At 45.9% G+C, this 10,768-nt stretch overlaps 1 protein-coding gene across 8 annotated transcripts in view; it reads left to right on the forward strand.

The window, feature by feature from the left end:
* SYNCRIP (synaptotagmin binding cytoplasmic RNA interacting protein) overlaps window positions 1-10,768 on the forward strand; it is an 83,641-nt gene that overhangs the window by 62,159 nt on the left and 10,714 nt on the right. For all 8 annotated transcript variants that reach the window (XM_073589627.1, XM_073589628.1, XM_073589629.1 and 5 more), the window contains 2 exons: window positions 5,471-5,620; window positions 7,553-7,674. In XM_073589627.1, the coding sequence (XP_073445728.1) occupies window positions 5,471-5,620; window positions 7,553-7,674 (272 nt within the window). The remainder of the gene's footprint in view (window positions 1-5,470; window positions 5,621-7,552; window positions 7,675-10,768) is intronic.

Consider the following 10,768-nt stretch of genomic DNA (forward strand, 5'->3'; position numbering starts at 1 on the left):
GCTAAGCAGTAGAACCCCGCAGGCATATCACCTAGCAGGGCCACCATGTCCAGAGCAGCTAAGATGCACACGTTTCTGTATGCTGCGTGCACGTCCTGTCGGTCCGCCTTCCCACATGCACAAAGTAGGCAGATCTGTGAAGTCTGCGAGTTTGAACGTGCCCAGGAGCCCTCCTCTGCGACCGCCCGGAATGGGCTCTGTCTGTCGGTCTATGGCCTCGCTTACGAGAGCAATCGAGTCCCTTCTAGCCCCAGATAGGGGCGGGTCTAGCGGCTCGCCTGTCTTAGAGGGGTCCTCCACCTCACAGGAGCCTCCGGCCAGTAGGGGCCGCTCTCTCACTAGGCAGATGTGGTGGAAACGAACCCACACAGCGTCTCCTGGTCCATCCAGTGCCTCTGCATCCGTGAGCCCTGCCTCGCTCGCCCTCGCCAGTAGTCGATAACAAGCAGAACTTGGATTACGGCTCGGACGAGCCCCTTGTCTTAGTTACTCCGTGTTACCAGGAAACCGAGGACAGCCTTATCGAGGCGTCAACCAGACCCTGGGGTTGACAACGAATCCACACTGGCCTCAGGGCACAAGGGTCATTTAAGCGGGTCAAGCAGCTTCATAGAGTATTTGTCGCTCACCCAGGATTTAACGACACAGGGAACAGCTGGACAGGCATTTCTTAGGCCAGAGAGCGCTCGAGGAAGGGACCCATTTGCCCTGATCTCCGTAAAAGGTGGATGGAATCCCCGGCGGTAGATCCCCACCCGTGTCGAGCTTGGCCCGTAAAGCCCTGTTGTCCATACCTAGTGGTTCCTCTATCAAGGATCCCACCGACCGTCTCATAGAGAGCTTGGCTCGCTCAGTATTTGAGGCGTCGGGTTCAGTCTCTCCCTCGTTCGCAGCAACTTGGGTGGCTAGGGCCATGAGCTCTTGGTCTAAATCATTAAACAGCCTTGCAGGGTATGGACCTGCCTGCGGAGGTAGCAGATATTGCTAATCAGATTGCGTTGACCACGGATTACTTGATTTAATGCGCCTTTGGATGCGGCTAGCTGCACAGCACTCGTTGCCGCAAATGCAATTGCTATTAGAAGGGCTCTGTGGTTGAGGACTTGATGTCCGGATTCAACCTCCAAGAAGTCCTTAACTTCTTTACCTTATCAGAGCGGCCGCCTATTCGGTGAGAAGTTGGACCAGCTTATCTCTGACTCCACAGGGGGCAAGAACAGGTTTCTCCCTCAACAAGGGTTAAACACCAGTTTCATCACCAGTTTTCAGACACTGTTTCGGTCCTCTCGCAACCCCGGGTGGGCTTCAGCAACCAACCCCGCCGTTGCAGGTCGCCCTAACCAGGACAGGGATCAAGTCTCATATAGAGCCAACCCATTGGAGCGAATGTGATCCCAACAGCCCAGATCAAGGGGACCTAGGTCCCAAAGATCTTCAGCCTAATGACTCGAGGCAAGTTCCGGGCGACACCAGCGGAGTAGGCGGACGCCTACTCTGGTTTCGTCATGTCTGGCTATCCGTCGCGCGTGACACGGGCAAGGGGGCTGGTATCATTGGCGTACAAGTCAGACTTTGTCACATAGCCCCAAGATGATTTTTTGTTTTTCGTCCTCCCAAAATGGAATCCCGGGCACGGGTCCTGTTCAAGGCAAAAACGATGGTCATCCCCGTACCGGAAGACGAAAGATGTCCGGTTTTGTATTCCAACCTGTTCACAGCCCCCGAAAGGGACGGGACTGTCATGCCCATTCTGGACCTTAAGCTTCTGAACAGATTTGTCAGGGTCAGACATTTCCGGATGGAGTCTCTCCGCTCGGTCGTAGCTGCCATAGAACAGGGAGAATATTTGGCCTCGATCGACATCCAAGATGCGTACCTGCACTTTCAGCTTTGCAGCTCTCCCCTTCGGGCTAGCTACCACCCCCATAGTGTTCACAGGGGTCAGGGCGGTCGTCATGGCCATCCTGCACTCCTGGGGCATAGTCGTCTTGCCTCATTTAGACGACCTCTTGATCAAGGGCCCTTCATATCGAGCATGCGAGGAGAGCATCAACATCATGCTAGATACTCTTGCCTGCTTAGGGTGGTTGGTCAATCTGAAGAAATCCCCAGTCCCAGCTCAGAGGATTTCCTTTTTAGGGATGCTCTTCGGCACCTCCTGAGGGTTAGTAATCTTCCCTCGAGACAAGGCCTTTGCTCTTCGGCAAGGAGTCCAGATACTTCGCCAGCCAGTCCCTCACACCATTCGTCTTTGCATGAGGATCTTAGGGAAGAGGGTGGCAGCAATAGAAGGAATTCCATTTGCCCAACTCCATCCTCGCCTCCCTGCAGCACGCCCTCTTGGCATCATGTGACAAGAACCCGTTCACACTCGACCACCAGTGCCGGGTGTCCAGTCAGGTCAGACAGGCACTCGGGTGGAGGAGTCAGTTCCTCCCGTCTTCAGGGGAAACCCTTTCCTCTGGACCATGGGTTGGTGGTCACAACCGACGCCGATCTCCTTGGCTAGGGAGCAGTTTTTTTGCCATCTGCAACCCAGGGACGGTGGTCGCCGCAGGTGGCACGCCTCCCGATCAACTCGTTAGAGATTCGAGCAATTCGGCTGGCTCCGCAACATTTTCATCATCCCCTAGCAGGCCGCCCTGTCCGGATTCAATCTGACAACGCCACAGCCGTGGCTGACATAAATCACCAGGGGGGGCTCCCGCAGCAGGTCAGCTATGCAAGAGGTGAGGCACATCCCTCACTGGGCTGAGAGGAACCACTCTGTGATCCCGGCAGTCCATTCCGGGTGTAGAGAACTGGACGGCAGACTTCCTCAAGCCGGCAGGGTGTTGCGTCCAGGGAATGGTCACTACACCCCGAGGTTTTCCGGCAAAGTTGCCGATGTTGGGGAACGCCAGATGTGGACCTGATGGCGTCCGGGGTAGGCGCCAAGGTGGTCACGTTGGTCGCCTCGGTCCCTGGACCTGCAGGCAATCGCCGGGGATGTGTTGGTTCTGCCATGAAACCAGTATTCGCCTCCCATACCTATTTCCCCCGCTGCCGCTACTCCCAAGGATTTTCAAGAGGATCAAGGGAGAAGGGGTTCCAGTGATGCTACTGGCCCCAGATTGACCTTGGCGGGCGTAGTGCGCAAACCTGGTGCAGCTACTCCATGGGCCTGGTGTTTGACAGCTTAGCCATTGAATCTTGGATTCTGACCTAGGCTGGGTTCGGACGCAATGTGGTTGCTACAATGGATAGCGCCCGGAAGCCCGCCTCAGCACATATTTTCCACCACACCTGAAAGATTCTGTTCATGGTGTCAGGGCCACGGTCGTTCTCCACTGAGATTCTCTATTCCCAACTTTTTGGCGTTTTTCCCAGTCTGGCTTGGACCCGGGTTTAGCTCCAATTTCCCTTAGGAGACAGATATCTGCCTTATTCGTCCTGTTCCAGCGCAGAATCGCTACCAATCTGCAAGTATAGACCTTCAGCCAGGGGGTCTCACACTTGGTACTCCCCTATAGGACCCCTCGGGACACCTGGGACCTTAACCTGGTCCTAAGCGTTCTGCAGGAAGCTATATTCAAGCCATTACAAGAGGTCTCTTTGACATACCTTCCCTGGAAGGTGGAGTTCCTCTTGGTGATAACATCAATCAGGCGGGTCCCGCAGCTGGCAGCGCTATCTTGCTGAGCTCCATTCCTGATATCTCAAAAGGGTAAGGTGGTGCTTCTCAGGCCAGCACCCCCTTCTCTACCGAAGGTGGTATCCTCATTTTGTTTTAATGAGTATATTGCCTTGCCCTCCTTTTTCCTAGCACCGGTACACCGGGTGGAAAAGGCTCTTCATACGTTGGACCTGGGGAGAGCTCCCAGGAGATACGTGTCATGGACAGCATCCTTTATTCAGACAGACACGCTGTTCGTGCTCCCCGAGGGTCGCAGGAAGGGACTTGCTGCCTCAGGAGCTACCATAGCCAGGTAGGATTCGGCTGACAATTCAGGAATCCTAACGCATCGGAGGCGCAGCTGTGCCAGCAGAGATCAGAGCGCACTCTCGAGCAGTGGGCGCCTCAAGGGCTCTTCGGCACCAGGCATTGGCGGAGCAGGTATGCAAGGCGGCAACCTGGTCCAGCCGGCACACATTTCTCCAAATATTACAAATGTCCAGACTCAAGCTTCAGCAGATGCAAGCCTGGGTAAAAGGATTCTCCAAGCAGCGGTGGCGCACCTTTAGACAGTAGGTGCGTGTAGCTTGGACCAGTGAGTAGACTTCCCACCCAGGGACTGTTTTAGGACGTCCCACTGTCCTGTGTCCCCCAATGAGGCGAAGAAGAAACATGGATTTTTGTGATAACTCACCGTGAAATCCTTTTCTCCGAGATGCTTATTGGGGGACACAGCACCCACCCTGCTAGCCAATTGGCTCTTGTTTTGTTTATTAATAGATATTTATGATACCAGGTGGGGTTTCTAGACATGTTACCTGCATTGAGGTTGATTTTGTCTTGTAGATCTCCTACTGTTTTTGCACCGAACTGGTTTCACCTGCAACGAGGCGAGGGTGTATACTGCGGAGGAGGAGCTAACCTTTTTTTTTTTTTCAACCACTTAGTGTCAGGCCTCCTGTCGGCAGTAGCATACACCCACTGTCCTGTGTCCCCCAATGAGCGTCTCGGAGAAAAGGATTTTATGGTGAGTTATCACAAAAATCCATGTTTTCACGCAAAGCCATGTGTCTAAATAAAATTAAAATATGCATATTATCCACAGTATCATGCTACAGCGCATATTATATTCAGTATGTAAAATAGGGGCCAGGTAATTGAGGGAGCAGTGACCTGTTATAAGCATACAGATGCTTATGTAAGCAGAGCACCACATAAAAAGGACCCCCAAACAGGCCGACACAGAGCACAAGAATCTCATTAACTCAAAACTGCAAATAAAGATTAAGCATCCACAAGACTGATTTCATCAACCAAGGTATGATTTCAATCAAAATAGCAGCGCCAACTGGACAATGCCTGTAGTTTTACTGAGCACAATCCTACTGACAAGTTAAATTTTAAGGGGAGAACATGATCAATTTCTTAAAATGCAGAAGGTATTCCAGAAACAGTGCAATAGGTCAATGGTCATAATGAAGTGTCTCTAGGGCTACAAGATGTTAACAGCAGTATTTACTGTGCTACTCTAGATACAGAAGACTAAGGGTGCTTTCCTATTGCGTTCTGTGACTCGTTGGAGCATACATACATTTTTTTTGGGGGGGGGGATGATTGTACGCCTAAAGGATGTTTTTGGACGTATGCCCTGACGGTGGCACAGAACACAGTGACAACACCATAACTAGGAGGTGGTGTACAAATTGTTTGTGTGCAAAGCAATGTGGTTTTTACTTGCTTGACATCAGGGTTTCAATGACTTTTTGCATAACTGTTGTATTTCACTTACTATACAGTTCATGTTTTTTCTTTCAGGTCAAAGTGTTATTTGTGCGCAACCTTGCAAACACAGTTACAGAAGAAATTTTAGAGAAAGCATTTGGCAATTTTGGAAAGCTGGAAAGGGTTAAAAAGCTGAAGGACTATGCTTTTATTCACTTTGATGAGCGTGTTGGTGCAGTAAAGGTAAGTGTAAACAGTTCATATTGCTTGCATGATAAGAAATGGCGTTTTGCAGCATCATGTGCAATACATTATTTTACAAATATGTTCTGTTTTACTCTCACATTCCAACGTATTGTTTTTAATGGTCGTTTGGTTTTGATTTGAACTTTGTTTAATATTGTCAAAAACATTTTTCTTTACTTTTTACTGTATTCAATAGTCTTCTCGGGGGACTTGAAATTGTGATCGTCTGATCGCTTGTGTATCGGCCCTGCTATGAACACCGGCCACGCTCTGGTTTTCACAGGAGGATCGTAATAACAGGCATGTGGGCATCCGCAGACGCCGCCTATTATGAGAACCCAATCAGTGCCTTGCAATCACGTCACGAGCACGCCAATGTGAGCATGCAACAACACAATTTCCAACAGTGCTTGTTGAATGCCGCTGTCAGATTGACAGTGGAATTTAGCAGATTAACAGTAGCAGTCGGATCTCCCATCCACCCACGACTGTTAAAGGCTCATGATGGCTGATATCTTATCATGTGCGGGGAAAGATGCGGGTTCAGCGTGCGAGTCCACATCAGTTATGAAGGCGTTAAAGGTGCTGTGTAGGCAGTAAATGACTTTTCAAACCAAGCACCATCTCATTTGCTTTTGTTTTCCATCTGTTTTTGCCACCCCCAGGCTCTTGGAAAGGGTTTTCAGTCAAGGAAAGGGAGGTTGGGGGTCGCAAAGGTGGATGTGAAACAGTTAGCTGGGATGGTGCACTGAACTCTGGTGTGCCTATGCTTTGCTTTAGCAGATATTTAAAGAGTCCCTTTAACCCCTTTCCAGCGTCAGGCGCAATAGTACACCAACGTCGGACTCTCTCCCTTTGATGTGGGCTCCGGCGCTGAGTCCGTATCTTTCCCAAGGAATGTCAGTTTTGAACAGCTGACATGTGCCTGGAATAGTTGCGGGTGGAATCACGATCCACCCGTGGCTTTCAACTAGTTAAATAACGCTGTTAAAATATAAAAGTTCAAATCACCCCCTTTAGGCCCCATTCAAAATAAAACAAAGAAAATCGTACATATTTGGACGATTCTGAATGCGGCGATACTAATCTAGCAAGAAAAAAAAAATTAGCCTGATCGCTAAACGGCATAGCGAGGAAAAAAAGTCAATGCCAGAATTATTTTTTTGGTTGCCGCGACATTGCATTAAGATACAATAACGGGCAATCAAAAGATCGTATCTACACCAAAATGATATCATTAAAAACGTCAGCTCGGTGTGCAAAAAATAAGCCCACACGCAACCCGAGATCACGAAAAAAGACTATGTTTATCGGGAAATGGCACAATTTTTTTTTTTTTTTTTTTTTTAAAAAAGTACAGTTTGGACATTTTTTTTGTCACCATATAGATAAAAAAAGAACCTAGACATGTTTGCTGTCTATGAACTCTTAATGACCTGGAGAATCATAATGGTCAGTTTTGGCATTTAGTGAACCTAGTAAAAAAAAGCCAAAGAACAAGTGTGGGATTGCACTTTTTTTATTTATTTTTTTTATTTTTTTTTTTTGCAATTTCCCCGCACTTGGAATTTTTTTTCCCCGTTTTTTCTAGTACACGACATGGTAAAACCAATAGTGTTCAAAAGTACAACTTGTTCCACAAAAAACAAACCCTCACATGGCGATATTGATGGAAAACTAAACGTTATGGCTTTCAGAAGGGTAGCAAAAAACGACATCGCAAAAAGAAAAAGCTCCGGTCATGAAGGGGTTAATGTAGCTTCAGACTGCAGTGCAGGCCATCCTTTTTTTTTTTTTTTTTCTTTCTTTCCATACAATAGTTTTTACACTGAAATTCTTTTGTGATGAATGACTACTTTATTCCATCTGACTACTAAACATAGTGAACTGCTCATTCTTAGCAATACTTTTTTTTAATAATTAAAATAGGCAATGGAAGCAATGAATGGAAAAGAGTTGGAAGGTGAGAACATTGAAATAGTTTTCGCCAAGCCACCTGATCAGAAGAGAAAAGAACGGAAGGCTCAGAGACAAGCAGCTAAAAATCAAATGTAAGTAGATATCAGTTCAAATAGACCTTTAGTTCATATCCATATGTTCTGCACTATGTATAGACCATTTCTATTGTGCCAGAATCTGACTAATTTCAGGTAACCACTGCACATAATTGTAAAATATATATATATATATATATATATATATATATATATATATATAGTGTGTGTGTATATAAATCTGATCATGCCTTGTTTTAGTAATGTCCTATTTTTGACAGAGATCACAAATGTATCAATGGGAGTCAGTCACCTGACACCCGCAGTCAACGGTTATCCGTGCCAGCTAGATGTCAACTGTGAAGTTAGCTGGGACAGCACAGGTCTGCTCACTGTAGTACCTGTTGCTGTAAATTACTCCTGGCTCCTCTTCAGATGAATAGGAGGCAATGGCTACTGCAGTGACTGTAGCCGTGCTGTTCCAGTTTGGCTCAGTTTACATTCAGCTGGTGATATTGATCATAGAATCGTAGAGTTGGAAGGGACCTCCTGGGCCATCTGGTCCAACCCCCTGCTCAAAGCAGGATTCGCTGATTCATTCCAGTCAGATGTCTGTCCAGCCTCTATTTGAAGACTTCCATTGAAGGAGAACTCACCACTTCTCGTGGCAGCCTGTTCCACTCAGTGATCACTCTAACTGTCAAAAAGCTTTTTCTAATATCTAATCTGTGTCTCCTCCCATTCAGTTTCATCCCATTGCTTCTAGTCTTTCCTTGTGCAAATGAGAATAAAGTTGATCCTTCTACAATGTGACAGCCCTTTAGATATTTGTAGACAGCTATTAAGTCTCCTCTCAGTCTTCTCTTTTGCAAACTAAACATTCCCAAATCCTGCAACCTTTCCTCATAAGACAGGGTTTGCAGACCGGTCACCATTCTGGTCGCTCTTTTCTGAACTTGCTCCAGTTTGTTGATGTGTTTTTTTAAAATGTGGTGCCCAAAACTGGACACAATATTCCAGATGAGGTCTGACCAAAGAGGAGTAGAGGGAAATAATGACTTCACGTGATCTAGACTGTATGCTTCTGTTAATACATCCTAGAATTGCATTTGCCTTTTTTGCTGCTGCATCACACTGTTGACTCATATTCAGTCTGTGATCTATTAGTATACCCAAGTCTTTTTCACATGTGCTGTCACTTAGCCCTATTCCTCCCATTCTGTATATGCGTTTTTCATTTTTATTGCCCAGATGTAGTACTTTGCATTTCTCCCTGTTAAAAACCATTCTGTTAGTTGCTGCCCACTTCTCCAGTTTATTTAAATCTTTTTGAATCCTCTCTCTCTCTTCTCTAGTATTAGCTATCCCTCCTAGCTTTGTGTCATCAGCAAATTTAATCAGTTTACCCTCAATTCCTTCATCTAAATCATTGATAAAGATGTTGAACAATACAGGGCCCAGGACAGAGCCCTGTGGTACCCCACTTGAGACATTCTTCCAACTGGATGTGCAGCCATTTACGACCACTCTTTGGGTGCGATCACTAAGCCAGTTATGAATCCACCTAACAGTTGCCTTGTCCATTCCATACTTAGTCATTTTTTCAATAAGGATTGTATGAGAGACTTTGTCAGATGCTTTGCTGAAGTCAAGATATACTATACAGCATTTCCTTGATCCACCCAATCAGTGATACCGTCATAGAAGGAAATTAAGTTAGTCTGACATGACTTATTAGTTACAAACCCATGCTGACTCTGTTTAATCACTTCATTCTTATCCAGGTATTGACATACATGTTGTTTAATAATTTGTTCAAAGATCTTTCCTGGTATAGAAGTCAGACTCACCGGCCTATAGTTGCCTGGGTCCACCTTCTTCCCCTTTTTGAAGATAGGAACAACATTTGCTCTTCTCCAGTCTTCTGGCACTTCTCCTGTTCTCCAAGAATTTTCAAAGATTATGGAGAGGGGTTCAAAAATTTCTTCTGCTATCTCCTTCAGTACTCTGGGGTGTAATTCATCTGGACCTGGAGACTTGAATTCATTTAGGTTAGCTAAGTGTTTCCTCACTATCTCTCTGTTTATAGATATCCTGGATTCTTCTATTCCCTTAATAGGACAGTGAAGAACAGTTGATGTTACATTTCCTTTCTGAGAGAAAACAGATGCAAAATAGGAATTTAAAAGTTCAGCCTTCTCAACATCCTGTCTTACCATTTCATCATTTTCATCCTGTAAAAATCCTATAGCATCTTTGACTTTTCTTTTACTTTTGACATATCCCCAAAATCCTTTATTATTGCTTTTGACATCTCTTGCAAGCCTCAATTCATTTTCAGCTTTAGGTAATCTGATTTGTGCCCTGCAGGTTCTGCAGACAGCATTATATTCTTCTTTAGATATGCCTCCCTCTTTCCATTTTATAAACATTTTTTTCTTCCTTTTTAGCATGTGCCTAAGTTCTGTGTTCATCCATCCTGGTTTCCTTAAATGCTTCCTATTCTTCCCTCTTTTCGGAATTGTTAACAACTGTGCTTTGAGAATTTCATTTTTCAAGATTTCCCATTTCCTGGACATTTTTGTCTTTAAGGATATCCAGCCATTGGATCCCTCCAATTTTCTCTTTCTGAATCCCTTAAAATCTGCCTTTCTGAAATCTAACCTTGACGTCTGAGTCTTCACAGGTCTTCCGCCTCTAGTTATCCAAAATTCTAAAATAGCATGGTCGCTACCTCCTAAGGTCCCAGCCACTTTTACCTCCTCAACCATTTCCTCCCTGTTTATAAGGATTAGAGCCAAGGTAGCAGTTCCCCTTGTTTTCTCCCCTACCTTTTGGAAGATAAAGTTGTCAGCAAGAGAGGATAAGAATTTCCTTGACCTGTTAGTTTTGCCTGAGAGAGATTCCCAACAAATGTCTGGATAGTTGAAATCTCCCATGACAACTGTCATATTTTTTGGAGAACTTGGCCATTTGATGCATAAAGAGTTCATCCATATCTTCATCTTGCACAGGCGGCCTGTAGTAAATGCCTACAATGGTGTCCTTTCCATTGTTCTGTCCTTGTATTCTTACCCAAACAGTTTCCACAGAACTCCCAGTCTCTGAAGCTTCAATCTCTGTGCAGATATACGCGTTTCTAACATACAAT

Source organism: Dendrobates tinctorius, unplaced genomic scaffold, assembly GCF_039654945.1.
Source record: "Dendrobates tinctorius isolate UK_male_01 unplaced genomic scaffold, ASM3965494v1 ptg000111l, whole genome shotgun sequence".
Classification (NCBI taxonomy): Eukaryota; Metazoa; Chordata; class Amphibia; order Anura; family Dendrobatidae; genus Dendrobates; species Dendrobates tinctorius.